The 18137-nt window shown below is 38.7% G+C and overlaps 1 protein-coding gene across 3 annotated transcripts in view; it reads right to left on the bottom strand.

Annotated features, from left to right (window-relative positions):
- EHBP1L1 (EH domain binding protein 1 like 1) overlaps positions 1-18137 on the bottom strand; it is a 66958-nt gene that overhangs the window by 30607 nt on the left and 18214 nt on the right. Inside the window, exons 3-10 of one of the 3 annotated variants that reach the window (XM_067472542.1) lie at positions 17572-17667; positions 16123-16176; positions 13892-14070; positions 13644-13810; positions 10799-10921; positions 8812-9145; positions 1862-3222; positions 696-1819 (exon numbers count right to left, since the gene is read on the bottom strand). In XM_067472542.1, the coding sequence (XP_067328643.1) occupies positions 696-1819; positions 1862-3222; positions 8812-9145; positions 10799-10921; positions 13644-13810; positions 13892-14070; positions 16123-16176; positions 17572-17667 (3438 nt within the window). Of the gene's footprint in view, positions 1-695; positions 3223-8811; positions 9146-10798; positions 10922-13643; positions 13811-13891; positions 14071-16122; positions 16177-17571; positions 17668-18137 lie in introns of all 3 variants that reach the window. The other 2 variants (XM_067472543.1, XM_060758316.2) reach the window with 2 other exon arrangements.

Consider the following 18137-nt stretch of genomic DNA (forward strand, 5'->3'; position numbering starts at 1 on the left):
TCTCGCTTATCCGACCTTCGCTTATCCGACATTCCGTCTTATTATATTACACTATATTATCAATATTATATGCATATTATATTATTAGCATAGTGCGATATTGGTATTATATATTACAGTAGAGCCTTGTTTATCCGACCCTCGCTTATCCGACATTTTGTCTTATTATATTATACTATAATATTATCGATAATATATGCATATTCAATATATTATATTATCAGCATAGCACAATATTAGTATTATATATTACAGTAGAGCCTCGCTTATCTGACCTTCGCTTATCCGACATTTTGTCTTATTATATTACACTATAATATTATCAATATTATAGGTTTATACAATATATTATATTATTAGCATAGCACGATATTAGTATTATATATTACAGTAGAGCCTCGCTTATCCGACCTTTGCTTATCCGACATACACTATAATATTATATGCATATACAATATATTATTAGCATAGCACGATATTAGTATTATATATTACAGTAATAATACAGTTAAGGCGAGAAGGTAGTACATTTTGGCCCTCCAAGTGCACTCCAACTCATCAGTACCCCACATACAATTGGAAGCACAATACACCCCCCAGCGAGGATTAGTTGCACATTTAGAGGGAGATTTGGGGGGCGGGGGGACTGCTGCCGCATGCCCACGATAATGAAGTCTTGGCGCTGCCATGTGTACCTTGGGTTCCCCTTGGGGAGCATCCCTATCGCCATCACAGGGCATGGGGTTCAGGACTGGAGCTTCTGGGGTACAAGGAGTCGGAAAGGACGGGGCAATCGTAGGATTTGGTGAGCAGGGAGACAAGGCTGTTGATGACTCCTCGTTTCCTAATGGTAGGTTAGATCCTTCTCCGTCTTTTCCACCATCGGAGATAGACCAAGAAGGGATTTCTGGACCCTCTTGGACGGTCTCTACTAATGGTTGCCTCAAAGCTTTGTTGTATGGATCTGTGTTGAATGCCTCCTCCATGACACTTCTGGGTCTTTTCCCTTCATCCTTTCCATGGCTTGTTTCTCTTCTTTCCAAAAGAGTATGCTCTTCTAAAAGACTTGGGACGTTGTCCTCAGCAATAGTTGGGTCATCCGCCTTTTCTAGGATCGACGGGACATCGAAAAGAAAATATGGTGTCTCTTCTGCCATATCTTCCATATGAGGTTCTTTCAAAATGAGGTTATCCCTGTCTTGTAGGTCCTTCTCGATCTTCTCTTGTTCTTCTAAAAGACTTTGGACATTGCCCTCAGCAATAGTTGGGTCATCTGCCTTTTCTAGGATCGACGGGACATTGACAAGCAGAGATGGTGTCTCTTCTGCCATAACTTCCATATGAGGTTCTTTCAAAATGAGGTTATCCCTGTCTTGTAGGTCCTTCTCGATCTTCTCTTGTTCTTCTAAAAGACTTGGGACGTTGCCCTCAGCAATAGTTGGGTCATCCGCCTTTTCTAGGATCGACGGGACATTGACGAGCAGAGATGGTGTCTCTTCTGCCATAACTTCCATATGAGGTCCTTTCAAAATGAGGTTATCCCTGTCTTGTAGGTCCTTCTCGATCTTCTCTTGTTCTTCTGAAAGACTTGGGACGTTGCCCTCAGCAATAGTTGAGTCATCCGCCTTTTCTTGGAATGACGGGACATCGAGCTGCAAAGATGGCATCTCTTTTGCCGTATCTTCCATATGAGATGACGAAGGAAGTGGTTCTTCCAAAATGAGGAGGCTGACCTTGTCTTTCGGGTCCTTCTTGACCAGCCCTTGTTCATGCCATAAGTCTGGGACTTTCATGGAGAGATCTGTTGGTGGGGTGGAACCTTCTGAGATCTCCATGGAGATATCTGTTGGTGGGATAGGACCTTCTGAGATCTCCGATACTTCACAGCTCTTCACAGAGAGATCTGTTGGTGGGATGGAACCTTCTGAGATCTCCATGGAAAGATCTGTTGGTGAGACAGGACCTTCTGAGATCTCTGATACTTCACAGCTCTTCACAGAGGGACCTGTCAGTGGGATGGAACCTTCTGAGATCTCCATGGAGGGATCTTTTGGTGGAACAGGACCTTCTGAGATCTCTGATACTTCACAGCTCTTCGCAGAGAGATCTGTTGGTGGGATGGAACCTTCTGAGATCCCCATGGGGAGATCTTTTGGTGGGACAGGACCTTCTGATATCTCTGACACTTCACAGCTCTTCACAGAGAGATCCGTTGGTGGGATAGAACCTTCTGAGATCTCCATGGAGAGATCTGTTGATGGGACAGGACCTTCTGAGATCTCTGATACTTCACAGCTCTTCACAGAGAGATCTGTTGGTGGGATGGAACCTTCTGAGATCTCCATGGAGAGATCTTTTGGTGGGACAGGACCTTCTGAGATCTCTGATACTTCACAGCTCTTCACAGAGAGATCTGTTGGTGGCACAGGACCTTCTGAGATCTTCGACACTTCACAGCTCTCCAGATCTCTTGGTGGGACGGCACTCTCCAGGATCTCACATACTTGATGTTTCTCCATATTTGGCTCGCCTTCTGTTCCACGTTCCTCGTCCCGTTTTGGAAGTTCGTCCTGAGGGGTCGAGGAACAGCCCTCCTGCGTAGAAGTATCTCCATAAGTCTCCTGCCTGGCTTCAACCTCAACCTGTTCCCCATCTGACTCAAGTTGGTGCTTACTTCCAGACTTCCCCTCCTCATCCATCCCACTCGTTGACAGGTCAACTACAGGAAGCAATCCCACACCAGAAGGCCATACACCACCATCCCCAACCATGCCTTGGGAGGGAGGAACAACATCTAACGCTGCTTCGTGGTGGAACCCAATGGGCTTCACCACCGGAGACAAGGCTAAGAAAGCTGCGTCCGAGGAGGAAGACCCCACAGGACCGATAACAACAGGGTCGTGTTCGGCCAGGCTTGCATCCTCCATAAAATACATCACTATGGGGCTTTGGAGTTTGGGTGGAGAGGGGACTGCTTCTGGAAGGCTTTGGACCTTCTCATGTTCCTTTCCTGGACTACTTGGCGCAACAGGCACAAAGCTCTGGCTCTCCAAAGCCTTTGGTGTCTTCTCCAGCCTGCGTTTTGGCACAGAGGGGGCTCTGGGCGCGGACTGAAGCATTGGGGACATCTCTTGGGGCCTGGTGACTTCTTTGAGGGCACTCCTCTTCCTCGGCGGGGCGCACAGAGGGATCGGGTCCCGGCGTTTCCAGACATCGGTAGACCTGGAAAGGCAGGGAAGAAAGAAAGAAGCGTCCTGAGGGCTGAAGGTTCACCCACCAACCTCAGGTATGTAAACACATGTACGGTCCCTATCCTCCTATACTACTACTACTACTACTACTACTATTACTACTACTACTACTATTATTATTCCCATTCTAAGCACCGCAATTGAAGGGAGATGTTGACTCAAAGCAGGAATATGTCCAGAGGAAGGGGACTCAAAGGATCAAGGGTCTGGAGAACGAGCCCTATGAGGAACGGCTGAAAGAGCCACCTGAACATGAGGAAGAACTTCCTAACTGTGAGAGAGAGCTGGGACAGCCTAGTGCGAATAGCAGTCTTGGCCTCCTCCTGAGCGCCTGGGCCAATTGCTGGGCTTCTGCCACCTCGGCATCCTGACGAATCAGGAGAGAGGGAGGCGGGACGAGAGGGGAAACAATGGATTTTTGAGAGGATTATGGAGATTTTGAGATGTCCAAGTGGCCAGCGAGTCCCAAGGGCCTGCGAGCCAGTCTGGCTATTGTCACTGAGTGGCTGCAATAAACATTGATGTTTGGCGATCCTGACAAAATCTGGATTTTTCCCGTGCTGAGAGACAGGAACAAGGAGGGAATTTTAGCTGTGGTTTCAGTGGATAAAAGTTGAATCAATAACAGATTAGGACAAAGTGTGGCTTTCCGAAGGCTTCCTTTGTCCTATTGAGATATGATCATAAATGCCAAGTGACCGCTTCCTCTGGGGGACCAACTCCGAGACTCAAAGCAACTATGTATCTATTATTAGTATTAGAATACATTGTTGTTGTTGTTGTTGTTTATGTATTCTCCACTTTTTCTCACCATAAGGAGATACTTTAAATTCAATCAATAAATCTATACATATATAAATGTAATTTTTCGTTTGTGGGAGAAACATAACTCAGAAACTACTGAGTTTACGCGAAAATTTTGAATTTACACAAAATTTTGACACAATACACCTAAAAGTTCAACAAGTGTCCATCACCCCTAAAAACACCAACCCCACCCCAAGAAGAACTGACTTAAAAACCCCCAAAATACACCATATATACATATACACGTACACATATACACATGCACACATTCATACACACACACGCATATACACTAAAATTCCTAAAAATCAAGCATTACGAAGCAAAACCGAAGCCTCAAAATTATTTTTTCAAAAATTCCTAAAAAATTGTAATATATGCACAAACACACACAAATATACATAAACACACATACATAAACACACATATACACAGACACACACATATACACATACACATATATACACATATATACACACAAATATGCATATAGCAAGCACACATATATACACAATATGCATATGCACATATAAACACACAAATACACAAATATATACACATATGCACAAATATACACACACACACATAAATACATATATGCTCACACAAGAATACATACACACACACACACAAAACACATATACACAGACTGGGCCACAGCAATGCGTGGCAGGGGATGGCTAGTACATACACACACACATGTATATATATGCACAAACACACACAAATACACGCATAAACACACATACATATACAAATACACATACACACATGCACACACATATACACATACACATATATAGACACAAATATGCATATAGCAAGCACACATATGTACAAAATATGCATATATACATATAAACACACACAAATACACACATATATACACACATATATACACACAAATATATACACATATACACAAATATATACACACACATAAATACATATATACACACACACAAAACACATATACACAGACTGGGCCACAGCAACGTGTGGCAGGGGATGGCTAGTACATACTCATACACTCATATACACATACACATGCACACATTCATACACACACACATGTATATATATATATGCACAAACACACACAAATATATGCATAAACACACATACATATACAAACACACGTATACACAGGCACACACATATACACATATATAGACAAATATGCATATAGCAAGCACACATATATACACAATAAGCATATACACATATCAACACACAAATACACAAATATATACACATATACACACAAATATATACACATATACACAAATATATACACACACATAAATACATATATACACACACACAAAACACAGCAACGCGTGGCAGGGGATGGCTAGTACATACTCATACATTCATATACATATACACACATTCATACACACACACATGTATATATATATGCACAAACACACACAAATATACACATACATATATAGACACAAATATACATATAGCAAGCACACATATATACACAATATGCATATACACATATAAACACACAAATACACAAATATATACACACATATATACACATATACACAAATATATACATTATTTTATCTTCGGGAGACAACACACATATATACACATTATATACACACACATAAATACATATATATACACACACACAAAACACATATACACAGACTGGGCCACAGCAATGTGTGGCAGGGGATAGGCTAGTACATACTCTAACTAAAAACCACAGCATAGAAGTATTTCCCCACCCCGAGTATCTCGCTTCCCATTCCTCCAATGAGTAAACTTCCCTTTTTCTGTATCAGGCACTCCGCCAAAGAAAGGAGAAGCAAAACTAACAGCTGTTGGCCTCCTTGACACTGACCTAAGCTAGCAGAGCTCTTGCTACCCAAGATGCCCAAAATAGAGGCGAAGGACGAAAGGGTGAGCCATGCTGTCCTGATCTGCAATTTTCCGGAGAATTGCCTCACAGACAGACTGGAAAGGCTTTAATTCGCAAAGCATACAGTACGGTTACAAGCAAAGTTCCATCTGACAGTTGCTTTCCATAGAAAACCTCTCCCTTGCTTCAAAGCATGGCCCACTTTCATGGTTCCCCACAACGCCAGGAAAGGAGGTCATGACACATGCCATGTTTCCAGTAAATCTCCGAATTACTCATCAGAACAGGACCTCCCCCCCCCCCCCCAAAATAGCATTACGAAACGATACGGAAGTTTCCGTGTCTTTTTGAAGCTTTGCAAAAAGGGTGAGCCATGCTGTCCTGATCTGCAGTTTTCTGAAGAAGAAATTACCTCACAGACAGACTGGAAAGGCTTTATTTCTCAAAGCATACAGTACGGTTGCAAGCAAAGTTCCATCTGACAGTTGCTTTCCCTCTCCCTTCCTTTCACAGCCCCGTAGATGAAAAAATCTTTCTGAAGCTTTGCAAAAAGGGTGAGCCATGCTGTCCTGATCTGCAGTTTTCTGGAGAAGGAACTGCCTCACAGACAGACTGGAAAGGCTTTATTTCTCAAATCATACAGTACGGTTACAAGCAAAGTTCCACCTGACAGTTGCTTTCCCTCCCCCTCCCTTTCACAGCCCCGTAGATGAAAAAATCTTTCTGAAGCTTTGCAAAAAGGGGGATCCATGCCATCCTGATCTCACAGCATCTGTCAGATGGAACTGTCAGATGGAACTTTGCTTGTAACCGTACTGCATGCTTTGAGAAATAAAGCCTTTCCAGTCTGTCTGTGAGGTAATTTCTTCCATTTTCTGGAGAAGAAACTACCTCACAGACAGACTGGAAAGGGTTTATTTCTCAAAGCATACAGTACGGTTACAAGCAAAGTTCCATCTGACAGTTGCTTTCCATGGAAACCCTCTCCCTTGCTTCAAGGCACGGTTCCCCACAAAAAAAAAAAAAGAAAGAAATTGAAAATTTCCTAAAAATCAAGCATTACGAAACGAAACTGAAGCCTCCAAATTATTTTTTAAAAAATTCCTAAAAGATTGGAATTTTTTAAAAAAATTCCTAAAACTCTGTAGATGAAAAAAATCTTTCTGAAGCTTTGCAAAAAGGGTGAGCCATGCTGTCCTGGATCTTCAGTTTTATGGAGAAGAAATTGCCTCACAGACACACTGGAAAGGCTTTATTTCTCAAAGCATACAGTACGGTTACAAACAAAGTTCCATCTGACAGTTGCTTTCTCTCTCCCTCCTTTTCACAGCCCCGTTTCCATGGAAAACCTCTCCCTTGCTTCAAGGCATGGCCCAGTTTTGGTTCCCCACAACACCAGGAAAGGAGGTCATGATACATGCCATCCAGTAAATCTCCAAATTACCCATCAGAACAGACCCCCCCTCCCCCGCAAAAAAAGTATTACGAAGCTTCCAAATTATTGGGGAAAAAATGGAAAATTCTTGAAAAATTTTAAGTTTTTTAAATATTCCTAAAAATCTGTAGATAAACAAATATTTCTGAAACTTTTCAGAATTGATGCCCTTCTTATGTCGCCTCATTGTGCATAAATTAAAGTGGATATGTCTTGTAATTTCTTTTTTTTAATTGTAAAAATGTTAATAAATTCCTTAAAAAATCAGTAAATGGACGAATCTTTCTGAAATTTTACAGGACCAATATCCTGCTTATGTTGCCTCTTTGTACAGAAATTCTACCTCTTGTACTTTTTGTTTAATTTTTTTTTTGTAAAATCTTTTAAATTTTTCCTAAAAATCAGTATGGTAGCCATGAAAATAATGGGGGGAAAAGCCTAAAAATTTGATTTAAAAATTCTTTGTAAAAACCTTTTAAAATTTCCTAAAATTCAGCGAATGACCGAAACGTCCTGAAACTTGGCAAGCTTAAAGTCACCAATGTTGCCTTCATGTGTGCCACGTTTCATCCTGGTAACCATGCAAATAATGGAGAAACAAACATCAAAATTGCATTTAAAAATTATTTGTAAAAACGTTTTAAAATTTCCTAAAAATCAGCGGATGACCGAAACATCCTGAAACTTGGCAAGCTTAAAGTCATCCATGTTGCCTACATGTGTGCCAAGTTTCATCCTGGTAGTCATAAAAATGATGAAGATAAAAGCCTCAAAAGTTCATTTAAAATTAGTTTTTTATTATTTGTAAAATAATTAAACATTCTTAAAAATCAGTAAGTGACCCAAACTTCCTGAAACTTGGCAGGCTTAAAGTTGCTAATGTTTTCTACATGTGTGCAAAGTTTCATCCTGGTAGCCATAAAAATGGTGGAGATACAAGCCTCAAGATTTCACTTAAAATTATTTTTATTACTTGTAAAAAAATATAAAATTCCGAAAAATTGGTGGATGACCAAAATTTCCTGAAATTTGGCAGGCTTAAGGTCACTAATGTTTCCTATACGCGTGCAAAGTTTCATCCTGGTAGCCATAAAAATGATGGAAATACAAGCCTCAAGATTTCATTTAAAATTACTTTTTATTACTTGTAAAAAAAATATAAAATTCCTAAAAATTGGTGGACGACCAAAACGTCCTGAAACTTGGCAGACTTAAAGTTGTCAATGTTACTTAAGGGTGTGCCAAATTTCATCCTAATCGCTGCAAAAATGACAAGAGAAACGAGCCCCGAAATGATCCCCATTGCCGCTAATGCAACAAAACTGAACGAAACAATTACGAAGCTTCGGAGATTCGGATTACGAAACAGGACAACAATTTACGAAATAAAGCGGAGGCCATTAGAATCTCTGAAATGAATTACTAATCACACTCACCGGTCTTCTGTTCTGTGCTGTGATGCTGGTGGCCCCCACGGCAGCGCATCCTCCTTTCCATGTGCCGCTTCCTCCTCTCCGGCCCCCGCCTGTGCCAATCCCGCAGACGTCCCTGTCGCATGGTTCCATGTGGTGCCTGGCCCTTTAAGGATGCCAGCTGCTGCTTCCGCTGCTGTTGCTGCTTCTCCTGGACACTGACCGCCTTCCCCTTTGCGACCCACATTCCCACCGCTCTCGGCGCCACTTACTACGAAGGGGGCCACCACTGCATTGGCAGGATTCGTCACTTGGCTGGCGGCAACGTTAGAGGCTGACACGGGCTCTTCCCGAACACCTGAAGAGAGGAGAAAGCAGATCCCAAATAATTCAACATTTATTTATTCTTCCGGAGTTGGAAGAGACCCTTAAAAGTCATCCAGTCAAACAGTAGGACGACACCACCAAAGCCCTCTCGACAGATGGCCATGCTGCCTCCAAGACATCCAGAGCGATGATCTTTGGAAAGGCATGACCTTGTTAGAAATCATTAGGCGACCCTTGTGAAAGGGTCATTTGACCCCCAAAGGGGTCGCAACCCACAGGTTGAGAACCGCTGCTCTAGACTAACAGCTAATCCTTTCTTACCCTTTCTATCTATATGCTGACCTCTTGCATCTCAGTGTTCCATATACCTATATGCCATTCTTTTTTCTATCTCTATAGTGCCCTCTTGTGGTTGGAGCTGAGCACTGCATGCATATATACCAGTTTGCTCATTTTCGGGGCTCTACTCCCAAAATGAGAAGGATTTTTAACCTGAATCCCAGGCAATATTTTAAGTTGGATCATGACAGGTATCGTGGACCATGTTTGGTCCTGATCAGTCAAGTCATGCAGGAGTTTTTGTGGTACAAACCAACAAACAAACAGCTGCTCTAAACTAACAGCTAATCCTTCCTTATCCTTTCTATCTATATGCTGCCCTCTTGTGGTTGGAGCTGAGCACTGCATACATACGTACCCACTTATTCATTTTTGGGGCCCTAGTCCAAAAATGGGAAGGGTTTAAAGCTGAAACCCACCCAATATTTTAAGTTGGATCATGACAGGTATCGTGGACCATGTTTGGTCCAGATCAGTCAAGTCATGCAGGAGTTTTTGTGGTACAAACCAACAAACAAACAGCTGCTCTAGACTAACAGCTAATCCTTCCTTATCTTTTCTATCTATATGCTGCCCTCTTGCATCTCAGTGTTCCATATACCTACAGGCCGTTCTTCTACCTATATAATGCCCTCTTGTGGTTGGAGCCGGGCACTGCATACATACTTACCCGCTTATTCATTTTCGGGACCCTAGTCCCAAAATGAGGAGGATTTTAAAGATGCAACCCAGCCAATATTTTAAGTTGGATCATGACAGGTATTGTGGTCCATGTTTGGTCCAGATCAGTCAAGTCATGTAGGAGTTTTTGTGGTACAAAATAACAAACAAACAGCTGCTCTAGACTAACTGTTAATCCTTCCTTATCCTTTCTATCTATATGCTACCCTCTTGTGGTTGGAGCTGAGAACTGCATACATACTTACCCGCTTATTCATTTTTGGGACCCTAGTCCCAAAATGGGGATGATTTTTAAGCTGAAACCCAGCCAATATTTTAATATGGATCATGACAGGTATCGTGGTCCATGTTTGGTCCAGATCAATCAAGTCATGTAGGAGTTTTTGTGGTACAAACCAACAAACAAACAGCTGCTCTAAACTAACAGCTAATCCTTCCTTATCCTTTCTATCTATATGCTGCCCTCTTGTGGTTGGAGCTGAGCACTGCATACATATGTACCCACTTATTCATTTGGTATGTTGATTTGTTGGTTTGTATCATTTGTATGTATGTTGATTTGTTGGTTTGTATCACAAAGACTCCTACGTGGCTGGATTGATCTGGACCAAACATGGTCCACGATACCCTTCATGATACCCTTTAGATAGATAGCTAGATATACCTTTGGGGGTTTCCTTCTTGAACGGTCCGGAAGAGGCAGAAGTTACTGGTCCAACTTGGCTTGTGCTTTGGGAAGAGGCATCCTCCTCTTCTTCCGCCAGAGTGTTCAAATCCCTTGAAGTGTCTACGGCGGGAGGAGAAAAGAGAAGATGTTAAAGACTCAGAGAAGAAAACAACAAGGCTGGAAATACAAAAATAAATCGGGGTAAGACCTTTAAAAAGGGTAGTTAAACCATACTACCCAAAACCTCAAGCATACGCCTACCTGGGAAAGACTCCGGCAAGACGTTTTTGAGGAATCCTGAATACGGAGGACAGATACAGAAAGAGAGAAAGGAGAGTGACTACAAAGAGACGCCATGGTTAAAACTCAGAAGGGAAGGAAGAACGTGTTAGGTAGAAAAATGCTGTATTAGATAGGAATGCATTGAATGTACCCCCAGTGTGTGTAAAAATACAATTCTAATGTACATGTATTTGCCGTCCTCGTAGTGTGACCCTGTATAGTGATAGCAGACTTGTAAATCGTTATATATACATATACATATATATATAAATGACTGAAGAATAAACCTCCAAAGGAGTTTGGATGAAAGCCAGAGTTCAAGTTTGCTTCTTCAAGCGGTGAGTTACTATACAAGGTCAGAGGCTGTGATATAAATCTCTGCTGAACTGTAACCAAGACTCTGCAGTGCTTGTTGGATCGGAACAAACTCCTTGCTTTTCAGACAGTCTGTCCCATTGAGCAGATGGAGGAGGAGACTGTGGGGAGACTGAATTCATGTGCCTACCTAGTAGGGGTGTTGTGTGTGTTTACTCTTCTAACCCCGCGACAGAACGACAACGTGAATTCTAATGCAGAGAAATGACTCTAAAGCTCATGCTGTGTTAATACTCTTTCGGTCAACACTTGTAAAGACTTGTAAATCATTATATATATATATAAAATTACTGAAGAATAAACCTCCAAAGGAGTTTGGATGAAAGCCAGAGCTCAAGTTTGCTTCTTCAAGCAGTAAGTTACTATACAAGGTCAGAGGCTGTGATATAAATCTCTGCTAAACTGTAACCAAGACTCTGCAGTGCTTGTTGGATCGGAATGAACTCCTTGTCTTTCAGATAGCCTGTCCCATTGCGCAAATGGAGGAGGAGACTGGGGAGATTGAATTCATGTGCCTACCTAGCAGGGGTGTTCTGTGTATTTACTCTTCTAACCCCCGCGACAGAAGGACAACGTGAATTCTAAAGCGGAGAAATGATTCTAAAGCTCATGCTGTGTTAATACTTTTTCCGTCAACACTTGAAAAGTCTTGAAAATTGTATATATATATATATATATATATATATATAAATGTATATATATATATATATATAAAATGTATGTATGTGTGTGTATATATATATATATATATATATATATAAATGACTGAAGAACCAACCTCCAAAGGAGTTTGGATGAAAGCCAGAGTTCAAGTTTGCTTCTTCAAGCGGTGGGTTACTATACAAGGTCAGAGGCTGTGATATAAATCTCTGCTGAACTGTAACCAAGACTCTGCAGTACTTGTTGGATCGGAACGAACTCCTTGCCTTTCAGACAGTCTGCCCCATTGCACAAATGGAGGAAGAGACTGGGGAGATTGAATTCATGTGCCTACCTATTCATGTGCCTACCTAGCAGGGCTGTTGTGTGTGTTTACTCTTCTAACCCCACGACAGAACGACAACGTGAATTCTAAAGCGGAGAAATGATTCTAAAGCTCATGCTGTGTTAATACTCTTTCCGTCAACACTTGTAAAGTCTTGTAAATCGTTATATATATATGTGTGTGTGTGTGTGTGTGTGTGTGTATAAAATGACTGAAGAATCAACCTCCAAAGGAGTTTGGATGAAAGCCAGAGCTCAAGTTTGCTTCTTCAAGCAGTACGTTACTATACAAGGTCAGAGGCTGTGATATAAATCTCTGCTGAACTGTAACCAAGACTCTGCAGTACTTGTTGGATCGGAACGAACTCCTTGCCTTTCAGACAGTCTGCCCCATTGCACAAATGGAGGAAGAGACTGGGGAGATTGAATTCATGTGCCTACCTATTCATGTGCCTACCTAGCAGGGCTGTTGTGTGTGTTTACTCTTCTAACCCCACGACAGAACGACAACGTGAATTCTAAAGCGGAGAAATGATTCTAAAGCTCATGCTGTGTTAATACTCTTTCCGTCAACACTTGTAAAGTCTTGTAAATCGTTATATATATGTGTGTGTGTGTGTGTGTGTGTGTGTGTGTATAAAATGACTGAAGAATCAACCTCCAAAGGAGTTTGGATGAAAGCCAGAGCTCAAGTTTGCTTCCTCAAGCGGTGAGTTACTATACAAGGTCAGAGGCTGTGATATAAATCTCTGCTGAACTGTAACCAAGACTCTGCAGTGCTTGTTGGATCAGAACGAACTCCTTGCCTTTCAGACAGTCTGTCCCATTGCTCAAATGGAGGAGGAGACTGTGGGGAGATTGAATTAATGTGCCTACCTAGCAGGGGTGTCGTGTATGTTTAGTCTTCTAAGCCCGCGACAGAACAACAACGTGAATTCCAAAGCGGAGTAATGCTTCTAAAGTCATGCTGTGTTAATGAATATTCTTTCCAGCAACACGGGAAGGATGTAGAGTTGCCCGGACTACAATCTGTACAGTATCTCGCACAGCCTCTCTATTTAAAGTTCAGACTAAATCTCTGCTAAACTGTAACCAAGACTCTGCAGTGCTTGTTGGACCAGAACGAACTCCTTGCCTCCCGGACTAAGACCCGGAGCGGATTTGGTAACCGGTTGGTTGTTTCCGGTCCTCTTCTCCCCACCTTTAGTAGGGGTTGCCTGGCCTGTGCCATCTTCTTGCTGGCCCAATTTGGGGGCTTCGTCCACAGCCGTTGCCCCTTCCTCCTCGCTATCCGCGAAGTCGTCCAGGTTGCCGATATCCGAGGGTTTGACGCTCATCAGGCTGGCGAGGCTTTGCATGTCTTCGTCCCTACGGAAAAGGGGGACAACAATGAGAAAAGTCCAACAATGAGCAACTTGTGGCCTATCCCTCCCCTCGCGTAATACTTACGTGGCTTTCCCTTCACGCAGGAAGACGCAGGAGAGCGTGAGCTGGAGCGTGGCCGCCACCACCTTCACCGACCGCGGCTTCAGCTTCAGCTTCAGCTCCACCTGGGTCGGCGTCGGGCTGGCAAACCGCTTGAGGTTCACGTCCGCCGACGCCAGCACCTTCCGCTGACCCTTCGATTCCTGCCGGGAGTGAGTGGAACAGAAGCCGAGAGGGTGACGCAGCAGCCACAAAGGCCAATCCCATTCTAGTCAAAGCCAAAGTCCCGCTTCCTTCCGCTTTGGTCAAACCTGACCTGGAGCGACCCTACTGTGTCCAGCGTCCATCACTATTCAAGACGGACAAGCTGAGAAGGGTGACCACCATGGTCAAAAGTACCACACAATAATAAGAGAATTAATATAGTAATGATATAATAATCAATATATAATAAATATTATAATTATATAATTGTTAATATATGATCATTAACATATAATAAAATAATAATCAATAGAGCCTTTAACATCATGATATAATAATCGTTTAATAAATATATTATATATATTATATTATTATATTTTATTATACATATATTATTTATTATGTATATTATTATTATATATATATTATATGATTTATTATATATATATAAATATATACACATAATTTTAATACTATTGTTATATATATTATATTATATATAATTATTTTATTATATATTATTTTATTATATATTATTATTTTATTATATATTATTATTTCATTGTATATTAATACATAATTAATATAATAATTAATATATGCAGTTAAAAATATTATTGCTATATATTATCATATACATTATAATTGTTTTATTATTATTATATATTATTTTACTATTATGTTATTATTTCATTTTATATTAATACATGACAACTAATATAAAATTCACATATAGTTCTATATATATTTATATTATTGCTATATATTCTCATATATATTATATTATAATTATTTTTATTATTTATTGTTTTACTATTATATATTATTTCATTTTATATTAATACATGACAACTAATAGAATAATTCACATATAGTTCTATATATATTAATATTATTGCTATATATTATATTATATTACCATATATATTAGATTATTATTTTTATTATTATTTATTGTTTTACTATTATATATTATTTCATTTTATATTAATACATGACAACTAATAGAATAATTCACATATAGTTCTATATATATTAATATTATTGCTATATATTATATTATATTACCATATATATTAGATTATTATTTTTATTATTATTTATTGTTTTACTATTATATATTATTTCATTTTATATTAATACATGACAACTAATAGAATAATTCACATATAGTTCTATATATATTAATATTATTGCTATATATTATATTATATTACCATATATATTAGATTATTATTTTTATTATTATTTATTGTTTTACTATTATATATTATTATTTAATTTTATATTAATACATGAACATTAATACAATAATTCACATATAGTTCTATATATATTAATATTATTGATATAATATTATATTACCATATATATTATATTATATTACCATATATATTATATTATAATTTTTAATTATCATTATTTGTTTTACTATTATATATTATTATTATTTCATTTTATATTAATACATGACAATTAATACAATAATTCGCATATAGTTCTATATATATATTATTGATATATATTATATTACCATATATAATATTATAATTATTTTTATTATTATTTATTGTTTTACTATTATATATTATTATGATTTCATTTTATATTAATACATGACAATTAATATAATATACAATCATATATATTAATATTATTGCTATATATTATATTACCATATAATAATTATCATTATATATTGTTTTACTATTATATATTATTATTTCATTTTATATTAATACATGACAATTAATATATAGTATTTAATATATATTTATTAGTACAGTAATTTATATAGTAACAAATAAATATAAGTGATGATGTTATTATAATAATACAATTCTTTCATTCGATCACCTCCTCCTAATAATAAGCAAATAATATAACAGATTAATAATATTATAATAATAATGTAATGACTTACTATAAACTAACAATATTATATAATAATATAAACTAATAGACGAGCCAAGATGTGAAGTAGGTAAGAAATACAATTATTATTATTATTATTATTATTATTATTATTATTATTATTATCATAAACATACATTTTCAATCACAAAGGTCCACTCCTTGTCTTCATACTCCTCCACGTGAGGGTCCTGAAGGAAACGGAAACAAGAGTTACTCGGACTTGCGTTTGACCAATCTGGATAACAGTACTCTGAGCCTGTTTGGCCATCTGTCAGGGGAACTTTGATGGTGTCTCTTCTAACCCCGCGACAGAACAATGTCAGAGACGGATATAAATCTCTGCTAAACTGTAACCAAGACTCTGCAGTGCTTGTTGGATTGGAACGAACTCCTTGCCTCTCTATTTAAAGTTCGGACTAAAATCCGGAGTGGATTTGGTAACCAGATTTCAGAGCCTATTTGGCCATCTGTCAGGAGGGCTTTGATGGTGTCTCTTCTAACCCCGCGACAGAACGACAACGTGAATTCTAACGCGGAGAAATGATTCTAAAGCTCATGCTGTGTTAATACTCTTTCCGTCAACACTTGTAAATAGTCATATATATATATATATATATATATATATATACATATATATAAAAATGACTGAAGAATAAACCTCCAAAGGAGTTTGGATGAAAGCCAGAGCTCAAGTTTGCTTCTTCAAGCGGTGAGTTACTCTACAAGGTCAGAGACGGATATAAATCTCTGCTCAACTGTAACCAAGACTCTGCAGTGCTTGTTGGATGGAACGAACTCCTTGCCTTCTAAAGCTTATGCTATGTTACTGAATACTCTTTCTGTCAACACGGGAAGGATGCAGAGTTGCCCGGATTACAATCCGAACAGTATCTCGCACAGCCTCTCTATTTAAAGTTCAGACTAAATCTCTGCTGAACTGTAACCAAGACTCTGCAGTGCTTGTTGGATCGGAACGAACTCCTTGCCTTTCAGACAGTCTGTCCCATTGCGCACACGGAGGAGGAGACTGTGGGGAGACTGAATTCATGTGCCTACCTAGCAAGGTTGTTGTATGTGTGTTTAGTCTTCTAACCCCGCGACAGAATGGCAACGTGAATTCTAAAGCGGAGAAATCCTTCGAAAGCTTGTGCTGTGTTAATGAATATTCTTTCCGTCAACACGGGAAGGATGCAGAGTTGCCCGGACTACAATCCGTACAGTATCTCGCACAGTCCCTCTATTTAAAGTTCAGACTAAATCTCTGCTAAACTGTGACCAAGACTCTGCATTGTGTGTATTTACTCTTCTAACCCCGCGTCAGAATGGCAACGTGAATTCTAAAGCGGAGGAAGACTAAATCTCTGCTAAACTGTGACCAAGACTCTGCAGTGCTTGTTGGATCGGAACGAACTCCTTGCCTCTGTATTTAAAGTTCGGACTAAAACCCGGAGTGGATTTCGTAACCTGTTTGGCCATCTGTCAGGAGGGCTTTGATGGTGTCTTCCCGAGTAGCAGAACGGGGCTGAATTAGGAGATAGGGACTGTGATATATATATTGGGTCTACTGATCTGCGCATTAATACCCGATAAAGCGTGACCATGATGTCCACGTTTTCGGGCACCATCCACACCACGGTTCCCCGGTACGGGTTCTTGATCCCTGGTTGCCAGCCATGGGCCTAAAAGGAGAGGGAAAACAACACCAAAAAAATTAAACAGTATATCGTATTATTATATTTTTATATATACTTAATATTATTATATTAATTATAAATTATTTTTTAGAAATTTTATCTTTTTGTTTATATATCGTATTTAATTATATATTATTTGATGTACTATATTTTATTTATATATTATTATGTATATATAATAAATTATTTATATATTATTTATATAGTTTGTATTTTGTACATTTTTCATATATATATAAATATATTATTTTATGTATTATATTATTTATAAATTATTTTTATAATTTTTATCTTTTTATATATAGTATTTATCTATTATTTGCATATAGTAAATTAATTATATATTATTTTATGTATTATATTTTATTTCTATATTATTTATGTATATGTAATAAATTATTTCTATATTATTTATATAGTTTTTATTTTATACATTTTTCATGTGTGTGTATATA

Source organism: Anolis sagrei, chromosome 12 (assembly GCF_037176765.1).
Source record: "Anolis sagrei isolate rAnoSag1 chromosome 12, rAnoSag1.mat, whole genome shotgun sequence".
NCBI lineage: Eukaryota > Metazoa > Chordata > Lepidosauria > Squamata > Dactyloidae > Anolis > Anolis sagrei.